The sequence below is a fragment of the Bactrocera neohumeralis genome, unplaced genomic scaffold, assembly GCF_024586455.1.
Source record: "Bactrocera neohumeralis isolate Rockhampton unplaced genomic scaffold, APGP_CSIRO_Bneo_wtdbg2-racon-allhic-juicebox.fasta_v2 cluster11, whole genome shotgun sequence".
NCBI classification, from domain to species: Eukaryota; Metazoa; Arthropoda; class Insecta; order Diptera; family Tephritidae; genus Bactrocera; species Bactrocera neohumeralis.
The window spans coordinates 18,603,190-18,622,468 of NW_026089624.1; the positions used below are offsets into that span (position 1 = coordinate 18,603,190).

At 35.2% G+C, this 19,279-nt stretch overlaps 1 protein-coding gene across 15 annotated transcripts in view; it reads right to left on the bottom strand.

The window, feature by feature from the left end:
- Nucleotides 1-19,279, bottom strand: part of LOC126766087 (protein pangolin, isoforms A/H/I/S) — a 247,852-nt gene that overhangs the window by 212,304 nt on the left and 16,269 nt on the right. For 7 of the 15 annotated variants that reach the window (XM_050483830.1, XM_050483826.1, XM_050483823.1 and 4 more), the window contains 2 exons: nt 2,077-3,092; nt 863-1,244 (listed from right to left, as the gene is read on the bottom strand). In XM_050483830.1, coding sequence (XP_050339787.1) covers nt 863-1,039 — 177 coding nt within the window. In that variant the 5' untranslated portion in view covers nt 1,040-1,244; nt 2,077-3,092. The remainder of the gene's footprint in view (nt 1-862; nt 1,245-2,076; nt 3,093-19,279) is intronic. The other 8 variants (XM_050483832.1, XM_050483831.1, XM_050483829.1 and 5 more) reach the window with 2 other exon arrangements.

Sequence of the window (19,279 nt, forward strand, 5' to 3'; positions counted from 1 at the left end):
GAGAATGGCTGATCCAAAAAGCTTTTGTTTAGAAATAAAATCAAACTATACTAAGCTAATTTGTGTTTTCTAAGGTACTATCTTTTCAGCCCACCTGGCATAAATTATTAAATGATTTGTAAACACTCGTATGGGCATTCATTTTAAATTAACACAGTTTCTAGTTTTTTGTGTGAGAAAAGTTTTGAGCACACAATTGTGTAGTTATATTTTCTACATTTTTTTTTTATTTGACTATAATATCTTATAAATAAAATTTGAAGTGAATTTGCCAAAGAATTTTCGCGTTATTCGGTAATTAGTAAAGGGTTCTCGGACACTCTGTAACGTTCGAGAGCAGACAGTTAGCAACTGAGGGTAAAACTTCATTTGCGTGTTTGTACTGGTGACCACTGTAGATCGAAAACTGATCGGCAAATTTGAATGAAGTTTATACATCTCTTGGAAAACATTAAAGAAGGATTTAAATTAAAAAAAACGATTAATTGTTGGTTTTTCTCAAAACTATAGGTTATTTATTAATAAAAGTATTTTTTTGTCCGACTGATTTTAGCTTCGGTTGAAACTGGATCAACAGAAATAGCCAAGCCAACATTTTCTTATTAAAACAGGCCTCCATCAGGCACTAGACCCTTTATTAATGCAACTATTTTTTGTCCAATTGATTTGATAAATCTCTAGATTAGCGATGGTTATTGCAAGGAGCTTCGGTTGGAACTGGGTCAACACAAACAGCAAATAAAAAAAAATAGTTCATGTTTTCGACTACACCTAACCCATTAAACAAAAATAAAATAGTATGAGTGTTAGGGAATTTAATGCGTCGTTATAAAGTATCATTCATAGATTCGTATCGACTTACCTCACTTTCTGTCAAATCGATCAAGCTCGATTTTTCCTCAAGCAAATTCTCTGATGAAATTTTCTCTTCCTCTCGATCACCTTCATCTTTGAAAATTTTCACTTCATCGGTGCTACCCAAATCGTCGCTAGACGAACCACCATGTCGGGAATGTGAACTATGACTATTGTGTGGCATTATGATTAATTGTAAAATTAGTTATTCAATTTCTATTTGTAAATGTTTGAGTTTTGGTATTTTTCTTACACATGAGTTTTAGCTACTTGTACTTTACCAACTACTATTGATATGAATATTTGTTCATTGAAGGAATTAATAAAATATTTTGTGTTTCAACTTTATTTTTTTTAAACGTTTTTATTTGTTTTGCTTATGTATCTACCTGAAATGCACAAAAATAGTCTCATAAATTGCTATGTGTACAACACTTATGTACATACATATGTATGTAAAAGAAAAACAAATTCGTTTACAGCAAGTTTTCATACATCAATGCAGATTTTTGTACAAATTTAAGCGTAATATATTTTATTATCCCATAAATTATTTAAACGGTTTTTTTAGTATCTTGCATAATTTTTAAATTACTTATGCTCATATTTATGTTTGTTCATAATTGTTGTAAATTTTCGTTTTGTTCTCATTAGATATTACTTTTTCTGCTTATTAAAAACTTTTTATTGTTGATTTGGCATTGTGGTTTGCGTTACATTTTTGAAAATTGTATTCATACTATTACTTTATATAATTACTATATATATTATATTAAATTTTATGTTGTTTTGTCAATATCGCGTTGATTTGGCATTGTGGTTTGCGTTACATTTTTGAAAATTGTATTCATACTATTACTTTATATAATTACTATATATATTATATTAAATTTTATGTTGTTTTGTCAATATCGCACCGATTTCCGTTCTATAACTCGCAGATTTACCATGTGCTCATTCATAAGACCGTAGCGCCTATGTGTTTATACATATGTCCATATGAAACATATGTATGAATATGTATACCATATGTATGTACAATTGTTGGTTTAGTTTTACTAAAGGAATAGTACTTATTTTTTATTTATCACGTGTTATTTTATTTAGTTAGTTTAGCGCCTTTGTTTTTGTCGCGTTTTATTTATACTTTTATATTTTTGTTTAAGTTTTTTTACTTTTCTTTTGGTATTTTATATTGTTGTTGTTTCTTTTTTGGCTTACTGTCGCATTTCACCTTCCATCAGTATTCAGACCTACACCGTTAAATTCCTTCACTCTCACTCCCTGTATGCATGAACGCAACGCCATATGGTGCACTCACAACATTTATTGTAAACATATACTATATATGTATGTACATATATGTGCCTATATACATGCATACTTATTTGTACGTATTTAATATACCAGGTAGATTCACACTCGTTACACGATCGCAATGCGATGGCGAACAATATCAAACAGCAATCTGTGTGTCTATAAATGCAAGCTTGTATTTGCACAACTTAGTTTTATTTGTTTAGTTGCAACTTCTTTTTAACTACACATTTCTTTTATTTACCACTTCCTATCCCTTAACCAGTAAGGGCTCATGGCTCTTAACACTTGGCACATAGCGCTTGGTTGCCGTCTCTTTACCTATACTCTGTATACTCAGCGTATCAGTGCAGTCTCTTGTACAACATTATTGCCAGCATCGTTATGGAGTTCAAAACAAGAAGTCTGCCTTATTACCAACAACATGACGATTATAATATGCACAACATTATCATCACGTCATTATCACATCGACAACGTCGTTGTTTGCATTTTATCTCATCGCATTTTTCGAAATATATAAGCGCCTTGCTTGTTTGTTTATTGTTTTCGACATTTTCGATTTTTTTTTTTATATATAGGCTTATGTATGTGATTTCTATTTAATTTATTTGTAGCAGTTTCCTCTACATGTATGGGTAGCTGACTTGCTTTGCGCACACGCACGCATGCCGTAATCCACTGTTGGCAGAGCGCCCACAATTCTTCTTCTGTGATGTTCGTTATGGTCGAGTATGTTTTGTGATTCACTTTCCGCCTATCTATTTCTCCACCAAGCTTCAACAATTTTTGAGGCACTTAATAGGTCTGTCGCCTGCGCTTGCGCTTGGCTCCTGCACTTCTTGGCGAGTTTATATGAACATGGTTTGGAAACTTGTGCGCCTGTTTTCTTCTTCACATCGATTCCGACTCAAGTGTAGCTGTAATAAAAAATTAGCAGCAGAACCCGCCAAGAAAAATAAAAGGGACACAATTTTATTTCAACAGTAAACACATATGCGTGTGTGTAAATATGTCAATTATATACAAAAAAACCGCTTGTATATGCATATATAGGTATATACATACATACGTATATTCAATATAGTTTGGTGCGTTAAAAAAATAAACTGAATTATGCTAAACCTGAATCTTTACTTTCAAGTTTTTAAGTACATGTGTAATACAAGTCCAAATTTGTATTTACATTTGGCTTTATTTAACCGCAATTCCACGTTCATAAGATCATATATACATACATACATATGTATGTATGTATGTATTTAGTTGTAACGATGGTGTGATAACGTTCGAATTATATAAAAATGGTGTTGAAGTTCCGTTGGTCAGTTGATCTCTATTGTACATGCTATAGTTTTCCGATCTTGAAAACTCGTTCCGATATTATAGTAATGCTTTGGATTATAAAACATGCGAAATTTCATGAAGACATTTTGTCAAAAAAAAATTCTCTTGCATGATATTGATTCCTATCGTCCAGTTTGTATAGCAGCTACTTATATGCTCTATTGGCTCGATAACGGTTCCGACATATGAGCAGCTTTGTGAGGGTAAAGGTTATGCGCAAATTTTTGAAAAGGTATCTAAAAATCTGAAGTAATAGTTCGCCTATACCATAAACGTATACAGACAGACAGGTGAACATGTCTAAATCACCTCGGCTGGACACGCTAATCACTTACTATATCTCTTATCTTATAATTAAGTTCATATGTTATTTCGTTTAATGGTTTCTGATTGTTGTAATGTAAAATATAAATAAAGATTTAAAAATAAGCGAGAGAAAATCTTAGAAAATAATTGATATATTCATGAAATTTGAGCATAAGTATATATTAGGTCGGTCCTTTAACGAGATCAACAAAACCACTATAAAACAGTTTTCCACACAAGAACTTGATTTGAATCGATCAATTTATATGGAGCTACATACATACATACATATATGTTATAACACAGTCGTCCAATATTGGCGTTTCCAGCAAATGAGTAGCTCCTTGGGGAGAAAAGGACGTCTGCAAAATTACAGATCAATGTCTTAAAAATGATGAACTAGTTCGCGAATATACAGGCAAGTACGAGCTATAGAAGCGCTTAAAAATTTCGAAATGTTTTATGAAATTCATAAAAACAAACAAAAAAAGAAAACTAAAATACTGAGTAAATCCATTTAAAATAACCGAAATGACTACTCTACCCTTCAACATTTTCATAGAAATGACAACTGATCTGCCACACTGCTGAAGTTATATTTCATTGCATGCATACTTATATTGCATTCCATAAGCAATATGGAGTCTCCACAGGTACTGTTAGTATACCATAAACTTTTGCCAGTCGAGGTGCCCGGTAAAGAAAGTATGCGAATACCGCATAAAGGTTTCTTCAATGATACCAAGTTTTGGTTTGTAGGTTTAAGGCATAGATAAATTGATACGAAACTCTTTGATTCGAGAGAGAGCTGTCAAAACTCAAATTTTTTATAACATTTGCCAAAGATGCCACTGCTAAAATATATTAAATTGGGCATTTTATAAATAGCTTTTGGGTATTTCGGAATTTCCACACTACCACTGAGGTAGGCAAATAGCGCGATAGCCATAATATTTTTGGGTGCTCGGTTCCCCAGTAGACCTATATCACCCATATATAAAAATAATTTTACAAATTACCGACATCTAATTCTACAAAATTCAACAACGCACTAATTTTGGCAGTTCGTTTTAGCGCTATTCTTCTGGCATACCGCTTTTTTCTCTAACTGCTGATTGAGGGTCCCGCATTGTGTTTTGTTGCCAGCTTAGAAAAAAGATCAGGGACCGCTGCCACCTGACAAGCGAAAGAGTAAGAAAAGAGTTTAGTTTCATTTAGTTTAAGGTCAGTTTGATCATTGTGAATGGCTCAAATCACAAATTATTTACAAAAATGGTAATATAAAGATTTTTTATTTTATTTTTAAGAACTTAAGTCTTAATAAATTATAATTTTTCATAGAAAATAAAACTAAGGAATTCTTAAAACGTTTTTTAACGCGTATTTACGCATGTGTCTGAAGACATGTTAATATAAGGTTATATCGCAAGTGAGGCCTCTTCGTTTTAACATCCAGATAGTTTGTTTGTTGTCAACAGCTTGTGCTTACGGATTTGTGTCAAATTTTGTCAGTGCGTTTTCTAAGGTTTGCTAGTTTTTGAATTAATGGCTTCGTCAACAAAAATGTCACTATTGGTGTGTAATTGCATCCCCCAAAATTTACAGTTTGGTGCAGATTGTGGTGTAGCGGCATAATCGGACTTATTTATTTCGAAATGACGCAAGAAATGTCATTACCATCAATAACGAGCGTTATAGCACAATGATGACCGACTTTTTTCCTCCGAAATTTGACGAAATCGACGCGTACGATCTCTATTTGTAAAAAAATGATGCGCCGTCTCATGATTCTAGTCTAAACATGGACACATTGCGTGCAAAGTTTGGCGACTCGATATTTTCAAAAAACTACTCAGAAATTGGCCGCCAAGATCATGCGATTAAAAGTCTCTATGCTATATAAAATTAACTCAACGGTTTACTCTAACCAACCAGCAATGCTCGACGAGCTCGAATGTCATTAAAAATTGGCGTAAACGGATGGAGCCCTGGTGACCATTTGGCCGATATTTTGTTCAAATCATAAATAGTATAAAATTATCTGCAGAGCAAGAAATAATAAAATTTTAACCGAATACGAGTGTTTTGTTGGTAGATCCTTTATTTTAAGATCTTGCGATGTTAAATTCGCAAATAATGGTACTTAGAGCTGATAATTCCCCTCTCACGGTTTTTAGCTTGATTGAGTTAAATTGGTTTAACTTCAGAACAACCAAACTTTCTTTTGGTATTACGAATTAAAAATGATTTCGATTCAAATTGCATTGATGTTGTCATAACATACATACATACTATATGTACTTATATACTATATAACTCAGTTCACACACAAAGACTTTTGTCGCCAGTTTTTTGTTGGCGTGGGGACGACGGGGTTGTGTTCTTATTCGTAGCAGTTCGCTGCTACACAATTCGGTATTTCATTTCCTTATGAAAATATTTTCATGGGCGTATTTGTGCGTGGTTTAAAACGAATTTTTTATTATGAATTTTATTATCTATTATCCTATATTTTTGCCGCACAAATCGTTCGTTGGCGAGAGAACGACGACGAAAGACAAAGGAACAGTGGCACAGTTTGCTCAGATGGCACGTATTGTATTGTTATTCGTAACTTGCTTGCTGAATTCTTGATTTTAAAACGAATTTTTTATTATGACTTTTATTATCTATTATCCTATATTTTTGCCGCCCAAATCGTTCGTTGGCGAGAGAACGACGAGGAAAGACGAAGGAACCGTGGCACAGTTTGCTCAGGTGGCACGTATTGTGTTGTTATTCGTAACTCGCTCGCTGAATTCATTTCATGGCTGACACAGCGCTTAGTTCCAAATGAATATTTACATTATTTCGGAAATTTGAAAGTTAAAAGGTGCTTTCCAAAGTTAAGGTTAGGTTCCTGCTCTCAAGAAAAGAATTCCTTATTTCTTGAGCTGTAGTCTAGTATATTTGACAGCAAGTTAAGCGTTGTGAATGATGCACATTAGAAGATCAAGAGAAAATAAACAAAGGAAATATACTTATGTGTGTAATCATATACAACTTTTCCTTGCAATTTAAGGAATGTGGTTGATGATTGGTAACTTTTATACAACATTTCAAAATGAACTATATTTCATAATAATGATTTTAACTAATTTAGGATGAATTTAACGATTACTTTGATTTTCCTTCAAGAAACAATTGTTGATTTCCTGAGCCAACATTAAATTTTGTTTCAAAATTGGTAAAACTTTTACCGAAACGTTTCAATTGATGAAATAAGTTTATGGTGATGATTGCCTATCCCGTAGCAGAGTGCACGAGTGGTTTCAACGTTTTCAAAGTGAACATAAATGACGATCAACATGTGGACCAATCAAAATCCGTGATCACCGAAAACTCCATCGAAACTGTGCGTGAATTCAGCAAAAATCCGCCGAAATCACCATTAAAATTCATGGAAATTGAATTGACAATCTACAAAACATCGATTTATCGACTTTGACCGAACATTTGGGCTTACGAAAGGTGTGTGTACGGTTTGTTCCACACAAATTGAATGATGACCAAAAATTGCTCAGAATCCAACATTCTAAGAACATCATTGTGACCGATTATTTGACCCAAAATCACATTTTAAAGTCCTGTTTACTTTGGAACCAAACTTATATTTTTTTTAAATAGAAATATGTATGTGTGCTAATGACATTAGAAAATAGATAGTTTTAGAATAGGGGAATAAGGATAAAAAATAGGTAATTAACAAAAAGAGATCGTGTGTAAACCAGCCTATTGAAGTAATGAGCAAAAAAAATTATAAATATGACATATGATAATATGAAAATGAATTTAACATTGCACTGGCACAATCTACAATATCTATAGTGGTAAGGTGTTTGTAAGCAGTGTATTGAAACCTAAATGACTGAAGATAAGCCAAAGGTTTCAGATATTTAATTTTGCTCATGAACTGGATCAAAAAATTTTAAATCTTTAATTTATAGACTTGTGACTGTATCAAAGTACAGAATTCAGATTTAATTAGTCGATAACAAGTTTAAAATTTTCTATATCGCATTCAAAAGGCATAATTAGCAATAAAAATCAAAATAGAATTTTGATTTTGGCTCCGAATATTAATGAAATTTATGTGAAATTGATTTATTTTTAACTTTTTCGTGTTTGAGTTGCTAACAAGTTATAAAAAGCGACAATCGATTAATATCTATGATGATCTCTATATGGTAAGTGAAATGTCTGTATATTCAAAATGGCAAATAAGAGTGCTTTTTAGTTTTGTGACCTGCTAAGTATAAGGTAACAAATTTGAGACAATATTTTGTGACTAAAGACTAGAGACTGTGTTGTAAGTAGTAGGTAGGTGTGCAGCCCTATCGGGCTCAATTAGCACTTGATGTGCCATTTTGATGGTTGTAAGTAGTAACTTGCCTCAAATTGAGACTTTACTTCTAACTGTCTCCAATAGGTACTCAAGTACTGCTTACTGAATTGTGCTATAATTCGATTTTCTGCAAGGTTTTATTTTTGTATATACAAACATACTTGATGGAGGTTTGTGAATGCTTTCTTGTTGCCAAGTCTGCCCAACTAACGAAAGTGACAAAGTGGTAATAGCCGTCTTCACCATTTCTTTACTCTCAACATCTACTGACAGCGCTGTTCTCTTGTAAAAATACATGTGAAACCAACAGGAAAGTGGAATGTTGAAGGGAAGTATGTGGATGCCATTTTAAAGTTGTATATTCGCTTTGACACGGGTGTTTTAGAGAGTATTTCTATAAATATGGACATGATGACGGGACGAAATGTTCCTTCTGCGACTGCAGCGGAGAAAACGCGCTGCACATCTTCTTTTTCTCCTATGAAAAGGAGAGAGCCGATCTACAGAAACTGACAACGGAACAAGTGACAGCGGATAATATAGTGAGGCTTATGACTGAGTCAAAACAAGTGTGGGATAGTGTGAGAGCGTGGTGTGCTATAGTTCTGAAAGAGCTGATGAGAGCACGAAGATGGCAAGAGTGGCAACGCAGTGAAATCAGAAGGATGAATGAGGAGTAGGCCTGAATTGGGTGACTGACGAGCCAAATGGCTTTGCTTGTAATGCTTAACGGCAGTGCCGTGGGGCAAATAAACAAGCAAAGGCAATGGAGTTAAGTGTTTAATAGGAAGGCGTGTTGGTCCCCGCTTTTGCGGCCAATACGAATCGTGCATACCGTCCGGAAAAATGACGGTATCTTTCGAAGATTAGCATAAGTAGTAGTATTGGTATTATTATTCAATATTTGTACATAATAGTTAAATTATTGGCGGTTTAGAAAACAAAATGTTATGTTTAACCAGTGCGGGTGGTTAACAAATGTTTGTTTTATGTTTTCAGAAGGTATATGCAAATTATAAAAAAAATCGTTTCAAAGAGTTATTTATACTTTATTGGAATTTATTGAATTTATTTTTCTTTTTTAGGTAAAACTCGTTATCGATGCAGGGCTAAGGTCACATTTCTTTATTAAAGACATAAATCTTTTATTTTCAGACGTTATAACTATTTTTATTTATTTTTCTGGTATTAATATTCTTAAACTAAAAAAAATCTTTTTCATTAATTAATTTCTTTTTTCAGATGTTAATGTCAAGAATCGATTCTTAATCGACTTCGACTACTAAAAATCGATTCCGAAAAATCGATTATTTTACGATAAAACTCGATTCTCGAGTTGAATCGAAATCGAGTTTACCATCCCTACTGGCAGCCATCGCGTGCACATATAATAACCTCCGCACAATAACCACCACAAAAAAAATGATTTTTTTTCCATGTTATTTATATTTATTGAAATAGGCACCTCTTAATATTAATATTAAGAGCTCATCTTTTGAGTGACTTTCTTTTTCACATTTTCGAAAGTTTTTAGCCTGTTTTTCAGTTGAAAAAAAAAGGTTGATTCAGAATGACACACCCTAATATGCATATTATTTCAAGGTTTAAGTAATGGTTTTGTTATAATTCTATAACAAGTATAAAGTACCGAAAATAATAATTTTTACTTTGCATAGTTTGACGAATATCAACAAGATTTTTGGAAATCTCATTAGAATATACATAGTATATAAAGGAGAAGACATACATATGTATATTTCAATACTTACTCTCCCAACAAAATAATTAGTAACACAGTGAAGGAGTGAAGGTCATTAAAAAATACTTGTTTTAGTCGATATGACCCATCGAAACTTGTCTTGAAGTTATGCGAAAACAAAAATTTCCTAAAAAAAAATTAAAGCTTAAACTTTTTTATTAACGCATTTAAAATTATGGTATTCAATAGCTTAAGTTTATAAAATAATCTAATAAAAATCAAAGTAAATTAAAACTTATTCTTTACAAATTTTAGTTTTTACAGACCCCAATATTTTTATTGTAGGATTTGCAAATAGAATTTTATTCAACCTTTTAAGTTTTATTCTATTTCTATGTTTGCTCTCTGCTTGACCACCTTTCGAAAATAAACTGTCGGATAGAACTGATGTAGCAACAATTGTTAAGTATATGAACTACTTTATATATAGTACATACATTATAAAATTGTGTTTGTAAATCGTCCCATAATTCCAGCGAATTTTCTGCTAGCCTTCCAACTGGAGTATGCATACATATATATATATTAGGGTGTCCGTTATTTACCAAATTGATTATTTTTGACGAGACGCCCCTGAACTTTTAGTTTTCCATCAAAAAAAAATCAGACCATAAAAAGCCCTTAATTTTCATAATAAACCTTGCCCCAAGCACGATACATTTTCCATTTAAATAACATGGGATTTTGCCACTTTTTAAGAATATTTTATTTTTCTCTGAAACTTTCCCGTTTGTAGGAATAAAACAGTCATATTCTTGTACAGAACTGAATGCTCTACAAAAAAAGTCTTGGCGATTTTTCGATATACTCACTCCTTTAAAAATTATTCAAGGTTAAAGTTAACTTCAGGGTAATTTCTAGAATTTTCGAACTTTTACGGCAAATTGAATTTGTTTTTGTAAAATTCAATTGTTTATTCTAAAAAATATATTATGCCTATAGTTTTAAGATAAAAAATAAGAAAAATTTGCAAATCAAATCAAATTTAAACCATTTGAGTACATCAGATTTCCTTTATTAAACATTCCTAAGTTACATTTGAATATTTTTTTTTATACTCGCTTACAACAATATGTGATTTTGTTTTTCTTCTTCACTTCTTGCTAAAATACTAACGTATTCTTCGGCTAATTTTACAGCCCTCTCTGCTGTATCATTAACAACTCGCAAATTTTTTACAATTTCCAAGCCTCTCACATATTCTGGTTCCTCTAACCACTCAGTACAACTTAACTACACAAAGCTAGTATCAATTTTAAATCTTCCGAAAAATTTTAAAGAATTTGAATTTATAAGATAAACAATATTTTTATTTGTGAACCATTTAAAATCTTCCACATTAAAGATGAATGGTTTAGGAATCTCGAACTGTTCGTCATTACTGACTTTTAAAGCCTTAACCATTGTTTTCTTGCCGCTGAGAGATATATTTTTATCGAAAAATGATAAGGTCGCTGCTTCAGGGCTCAAGTACCATAAAACATAAGACAAATCTTTATCTATTGTTCTATAATTGTAAACAGATTTTGTAAATTCAATATCTTGATTTGGTGCAGCTGCAGCTAAAGGTGCAGAGTACCAATAAGGGACGTAAATAAAAACAATAAATAATGAAATCTCGTAAAAACTTTTTTCATCTTCAGGGCATAATTTAATACTGTTCCGAAAGATGTATATTTTTAAACTGTAAATGGCTTTCGCCATCCATCGAGCATGATGAAAAGCCCCCGGTTTGTAAAATTTCGTTTTCTCAACTTCCATAGTGCCAAAAAATATTTTGCTTAATTCTAGTAGTTCTTTGTAATCATCACGAGGTAAACTAGTTTTTAGAAATTCATCGATTTTCGAACTTGTTTCCGGTATTTTATCTTTTAACATTTTTTTTATACTCTTGCAACAAAGTTGCTAAGGAGAGTATTATAGTTTTGTTCACATAACGGTTGTTTGTAAGTCCTAAAACTAAAAGAGTCAGATATAGGGTTATGTATACCAAAGTGATCAGGGTGACGAGTAGAGTTGAAATCTGGATGTCCATCTGTCCGTCCGTCCGTCGTGCAAGCTGTAACTTGAGTAAAAATTGAGATATCATAATCAAACTTGGTACACGTATTTCTTGGCTCCATAAGAAGGTTAAGTTCGAAGATGTGCAAAATCGGCACACTGCCACGCCCACAAAATGGCGAAAACCGAAAACCTATAAATTGTCATAACTAAGCCATAAATAAAGATATTAAAGTTAAATTTGGCACAAAGGATCGCATTAGGGAGGGGCATATTTCGACGTAATATTTTTGGAAAAGTGGTCGTGGCCCCGCCCCCTACTAAGTTTTTTGTACATATCTCGGGAACATAGCTATGTCAACCAAACTCTATAGAGTCGTTTCCTTCAGGCATTTCCATATACAGTTCAAAAATGGAAGAAATCGGATAATAACCACGCCCACCTCTCATACAAAGGTTATGTTGAAAATCACTAAAAGTGCGTTAACCGGCTAACAAAAAACGTCAGAAACACTAAATTTTACGGTAGATATGGCAAAAGGAAGCTGCACCCAGGCTTTTTCTTATTAAAAATTGAAAATGAGCGTGGCGTCGCCCACTTATGGACCAAAAACCATATCTCAGGAACAACTAATCTAATTAATTTTACAGCAAAACAAAAAAATATGTAAATGACGGATAATGAAATCTCAATTATCACTTTATCATGCGAGAGTATAAAATGTTCGGTGACACCCGAACTTAGCCCTTCCTTACTTGTTAATCAGTCTTTTTGTTGAGATTTATAATTTTTTTTGTCAATAGAATCCCACCGGCTTTGATTTGCAAATTTTTCTTATTTTTTTATCTTAAAGCTATAGGCATAATATATTTTTTAGAATAAACAATTGAATTTTACAAAAAAAATTTAAATTTGCAGTAAAAGTTCGAAAATTCTAGAAATTACCCAGAAGTTAACTTTAACCTTGAATAACTTTTAAAGGAGTGAGTATATCGAAAAATCGTCAAGACTTTTGTGTAGAGCATTCAATTCTGTACAAGAATATGACTGTTTTATTCCTACAAACGGGAAAGTTTCAGAGAAAAATAAAATATTCGTAAAAAGTGGCAAAATCCCATGTTATTTAAATGGAAAATGTATCGTGTTTGGAAAAAACTAAAAATTTAGGAGGCGTCTCGTCAAAAATAATTAATTTGGTAAATAACGGACACCCTAATGTTTATGGAAAACTCATCTGACAAAACAAACAAATTGTTTCTTCTTATCTTCCAATTTTTAAACTTAATGCTACACATTATAATAGTTTGATTCACCTAATGGTCGTACGTATCACCTAAAACTAAGCGAGGTAAATACAAGGTTACATATAAATGCCTAAGATGAGGAGAAAAGTTGGAATCCGGGTAACTGTCTGTCTGTCAATCTGTCCTTGCAAGCTGTAACTTGATTAAAAATTGAGTTACATTGATGAAACTTCGTATGCGCGTTTCTTGGCAAAAAAGAAAAACGAGTTCATAGGTGGTCGTAATAGGACCACTGCCACGCTCACAAAACACCATTAAACGAAAATCCATAAAGTGCCACTGAGCACCAAATGAAGATATAGAACTGTTATTTGGTAAAGGCGATCGCAGTAGCATTGGACACCTTGAGTAAAAAATTTTGAAAAAGTGGGTGTGGCACACCCTCTAAAAAGTTTAATATATATATCTTTCTTTTGGAGTCATGTGTAGAAAATCAGGCTAGTGAGGAAAATTTTCTGATTGTCATTCGCTTGCGAGTGGCCAGAAACGATTATTTTACATATGGCTTAAGCAGCTCACGACTTCCGGTGTCTGACCAAGTATCCTCTGGGTAGCCAGAAAACATCCGTTTGAAGGCGAGCTAAAGTGACAAGGCGAAACATCTCCTCCACAGGTTTGTGCGCTGAGTTTGGGACCCGAAACGTAAAACACTCGGCCAATGAAAAAACGTAAACAGCCTCGGACGAGAGAACCCCTTTTTGATGACGACCATGGCCATCGCACTAAAGATAACGATTAAAGGGCATGCACCTGGAATGTCCAGTACCTTAATTGGGAAGGTGCCCCTGTCCTGCTGGTTGATGTCCTCGTTAGAGTAAAGGCTGCCATCACCGCCGTCCAAAAAATGCGATGGACGGGACAAGAACAGAGACGAGTAGGTCCTTGTGGCATTTACTACAGTGGCCATATAAAGGAGCGCAAATTTGGTGTGTGATTCGTGGTGTGAGACGATGCACGTCTACCCACAATCCGCATCAAAGCGATGTCGTTGATTTGCGTTCACGCCCCGACGGAAGAGAAGGACGATGTGACCAAAAACGCCCACTATGAGCGTTTGGAGCGCACCTATGAGAGCTGCCCTAGCCACGATGTCAAACGTCGACTCGGACCACTATCTTGTTGTAGCCAAGATACGCACCCGCCTCTGTGCAGCAAAAAACGCACGCAACAAACACAACGAAGGTTCGACGTCGAGAAGCTGCAATCACAACAGATAACTGAACGATTTTCTACTCACCTTGCACTCTTACTCTCTGAGAGCACTAGTCAGCAACTCGATATAAGCGAAATCTGGTACTGCATTTCAGGCTCGTTACGTACAGCTGCAATCGAAACCATTGGTTTTCGGAAAATGCAAAAGAACAGCTGGAATGATGAGGAATGCCCGACATGTCCAATATATGTCCAGCGTGCAATGAGTATCCGCATGACACTGGTCACCTCTTTTCATACCTCACCAACCCACTTATTTGACACCCCTCTCCATTTGGTCCGAATCCGTCGAAACAGCACGTTTCTTGGGCCTCCCGTCGCCGACCAAAACTTAGCGAATCCTTACCATCCAAATGGCGACTAAGTATCCGCTAAAACAACAACATGAGGAGTGCCGTGTCGCAGTGGAGAGAAAGCAGACTGCCTACCTCGATCACAACACGTGCGGCATGGGACATATCGAGAGTTGAAGAGGAAAACGAGACGCATTTGCAGACGAAAAAAGAGAGAGGCCGAAATGCGTGAGTTTGAAGAGCTTGATAAGCTGGCCGACAGGGGTAATGCTCAAAAATTCTACAAAAAAATTAAGTGACTAAGAGAAGACCGGAGCATCATCTTGTGATTTAGTCACCGATGCCCAGAACATACTAAACTTAAGGAGGGAACACTTATCCTGCCTGATGAATGGCAGTGAAAGTATAACGCCAGGAGAAGCCGAAGCCGATTCCCCAATCGATGAGCATGGAACAGACGTTACATTGCCCATTAATGAAGAAGTTTGAATAGCAATTACCCGCCTGAAGATGGATTGCCGGCCGAGCTATTCAAACACGGCGGCGAAGAACTGGTAAGCAGCATGCATCAGCTTCTTTATAAAATATGGTCGGACGAAAGCATGCCCAACGATTGGAATTTAAGTGTGCTCTGCCCAATCCACAAATAGGGAGACCCCACAATCTGCGCCAACTACCGTGGGATTAGCCTCCTCAACATCGCATATAAGGTTCTATCGAGCGTATTGTGTGAAAGATGAAAGCCCACCGTCAACAAACTGATTGGACCTTATCAGTGTGGCTTCAGACCTGGAAAATCATCAACCGATCAGATATTCGCCATGCGTCAAATTTTGGAAAAGACCCGTGAAAAGAGAATCGACACACCACCTCCTCGTCGATTTCAAAGCTGCTAGTGGTAGCACGAAAAAGAGCTGCCCTTATGCTGCGATGTCTGAATTTGTTGTGCAACACTAAAAGCTGCGTCAGGGTCGGGTAGGACCTCTTCGAGGCGTTGGATACGAAACGATGTTACAGACAAAGCGACTCTCTTTCATGTGACTTCTTCAATCTGCTGCTGGAGAAAAGCTGCAGAACTTAAACTTGGGTCTGGCAGTGACCGAGGGCAAGACGAAATATCTCCTGTCAGAGAACAAACAGTGGTCGCACCCGCGACTAGGCTTCCACGTCACTGTTGGCAGTCATCACTTCGAAGTTGCAGATAATTTTGTCTATCGTGGAATCAGCACTAAAAGCAACAACACTGTCAGCTTCGAAATCCAACGCAGAATAACTGAGAATTAAATTTTACCCACGAGATGTAACCGGGGTCAATTTTGAACAATGGGCGTAGCACCGCCCACTTTGAGTGAAAAACATATTTCGATCTAATTTTTTCCTTTCGAGTGTTCAAATCAAGAAGCAATTAATATAACGAATATTAAATGAAGCTTAAAATCTCACCTTTACAACACTATATTGTATGACACAATTTGTTTGGTAGCACTGGAGATATACGACTGCAACGACATCTATTGGCCAAAATGCGACTACCCAATATAAAGATTTTCGAGCTTCCGGGTGACTTTATACCGCATATATCGGTCAATATGTGAGTTGTGTTAAGAAAATGGATAGTGTGACTTAGACTCCATATTACTAACAGGACTTATATTCCTGAAGGTACTTTCCTGGCTTTAATCCAAGTTGCAAAACTATGACGCGTTCGGCTATAGTAGAACTTAGCTTTTTCTTACTTGTTTTGGACTAACTTATGATGGTCAGTCCAAATACTAAAAGAGTTTTTAGCTTGATTGGAACTATCTGAAGAGTTCATGCGGTATACTACCAGGCAAGTTCGAGTTGTAGAAGCACATATTTGACCTAGTGAAACGTTTAGGAATTTTATGAGGATGACAATATTTTATAAGCTGAGTCGGAATACATATGTATTTATGTACTTAATTACTATTTTCCATATGTTGTCATAATTTTAATTTTCTAAATTACAATTTCCGCAACAAAACATGAAAACATTTGACACTGGGACCATGTGACGGAAACATTATACAAAAATGGATGCATCGAAATTAAGTGATGCATCACATTAAACAAACATCGATATTTCAACGATTGATATCGGCCGTCACTAGTATACACTATAAGCTAAAGCTTAAAGCAATTACGCTTATACAAGGTACGTTTCAAACCAATTTCAACGATTGATATCGGCCGTCACTAGTATACACTATAAGCTAAAACTGAAAGCAATAACGCTCCTACAAGGTACGTTCCAAAGTAAACAGGACGTTTTGAATCTAGCTCCCCCCAGGCGGCGCCATCTATATGTCGACTGGTGCGTTAGAATCTGCTATCTTTATCGATTGTCCAGTTCATGACATTTCTTAGATTAGAAGTGAAGTTATTCCGTTTTAAGTGTCAGTATGTTTGTGTTATCGGTGCGAAAATGATCTTCAAACAAAGAGTCAACATTAAATTTTGTTTTAAAACTGGTAAAACTTTTATCGAAACGTTTCAATCCAATCGAAATCATCATTAAAATTCATGGAAATGGAATTGAACATCTCCAAAACATCGATTAATCGCATTTTGGCCGAACATTTGGGCTTACGAAAGGGGTGTGCACGGTTTGTTCCGGTCAAATTTTCTGACGACCAAAAATTGCTCAGAACCCAACATTAGAAGGACGATTATTTGACCACAAATCACATTTAACCATTAACGACGCGACTTCATCCTTTTTGGAAAAATGCATTTGCCCATGAAAGGAAAGCTTAATGCAGACGTAGAGGCCGTTCAAAAGGCTTGCACCGGCATACTGGCGGCCATACCGGCCAACGAGCTAAAACACTCGTTTGGCATGCTTTTGGATCGTGCTAAAAGCTGTATTGAAGCAGAAGGAGACTTTTTTGAATAAAATAAATTGATTTTGCCGAAAAACCCATTTCTTCTGTTTTTTTTTTCAGTCTTATTTACTTTGGAACGCACCTTGTATATTCAAAAGTAGCGTACATTTGCTTCGTAATAATTGTTACTTTGTATTATTAAGTAGCTTATTGATTGTGCAAGAAAGCCAAGAGTAAAAGAAGGAACTGCATAGAAACGGCATACACGTTTGAAACTACTTCAAAACCAACTAACAATTAAACAGCAGAACATAGAAAAACATTCAATAATGATCCAAGAAAAAAGTAATAACCAAGAATGTCGAAAAAATACGCAAGAAAATATTTTAAACAAAAAAGTATAAGGTAACCTGAAATCTGAAATAAAGTCGAGGCAGTATAAACTGTTCATACCCCACACACGTTGTAAATATGTTTGTATAGTGGTTTTAAGTTATAAGTCCAGAGGAGATAGGTCTCCAAATTTTTGATCACTGTGCTGTAATTTTTCTTGTCAGCGTTAATGATGTGTTAAGGCTATACTGAAACGCTAACAAGCAAAAAACCTGCTGTCTAAATGTTCTTCTTGTTATTATTTTCGTATTAACCAGGCATATGAGACTGCCCAAGCAGGCTGCGAAACCGGCACCCGTTTAGGCACATCGAGTGGTTCATCAGCATTTGTACAGGTATCAGCTGCGACTGCATAGACCAAAAAAACACAGCGTAGCCGCTAAATGAAAGATATAAAAAATTTTAAACCAAAACAATGCCCTCCAGCATACAAGCCCAGTAAATAAGATACATTCATTTAGGCTTACATATAATTCCATATATGTGCATACGTATACAACTTTGGTATATGGTCGGAGAGTTCGAGCAACGTACAACACATGCTCAGAGAGACTGCTGGTGCAGTGTTGTCAGCGACGACGCCTCGTGGTAATAACTCTTGAGCGGCATAACAGCGACTTTGTGAAGCAGTTTGGTAGCCTTGATGCCGGTGATGGTGGGGTTTCCGCTGCAATCACCAACGAAACGACAAACCAGTTACAAATATTGTTAAATTCTTGTTGTATATGCATACGTACAGCTGTATACGTTGTTAGCAGTTTCTGCTGCCGGTAACGACATTGTTTTGTTCGCTATCAAAAATACATACATACTTATATGTAAGTATATGTATATACATGTGTGCAAAAGATAGTAAGACATTTTTTATATAGATTTCGCGCGAAGACTCCTTCGTCGTTTTTTCTAGGTTGGTATGACTGCCAGTGACATATGTATGTATGTATGTACCAAATGTCACATCAAAATATTCATTAGTGTTTAGTATACGCTAGTCATTCCAAAGTGCATAAAGTGCATTCGGCGATTTTTACGATGAGTGAAATTATTTAACAAATAAGTTGCATTAAATTTGGTGTGCGGAATCCGATTTATGGTGCCGAAACATTCAGAATGTTGGAAAAGGCCTTTGGTGCTAATTCTTTGTCGCGAGCAAGTGTTTTTGATGGGTACAAATTATTCAAAGAGGGTCGAGAACGCGTTGACGACGAACCACGTTCAGGACGGCTATCAACATCAACTGATGACCAACACGTCAAGAAAA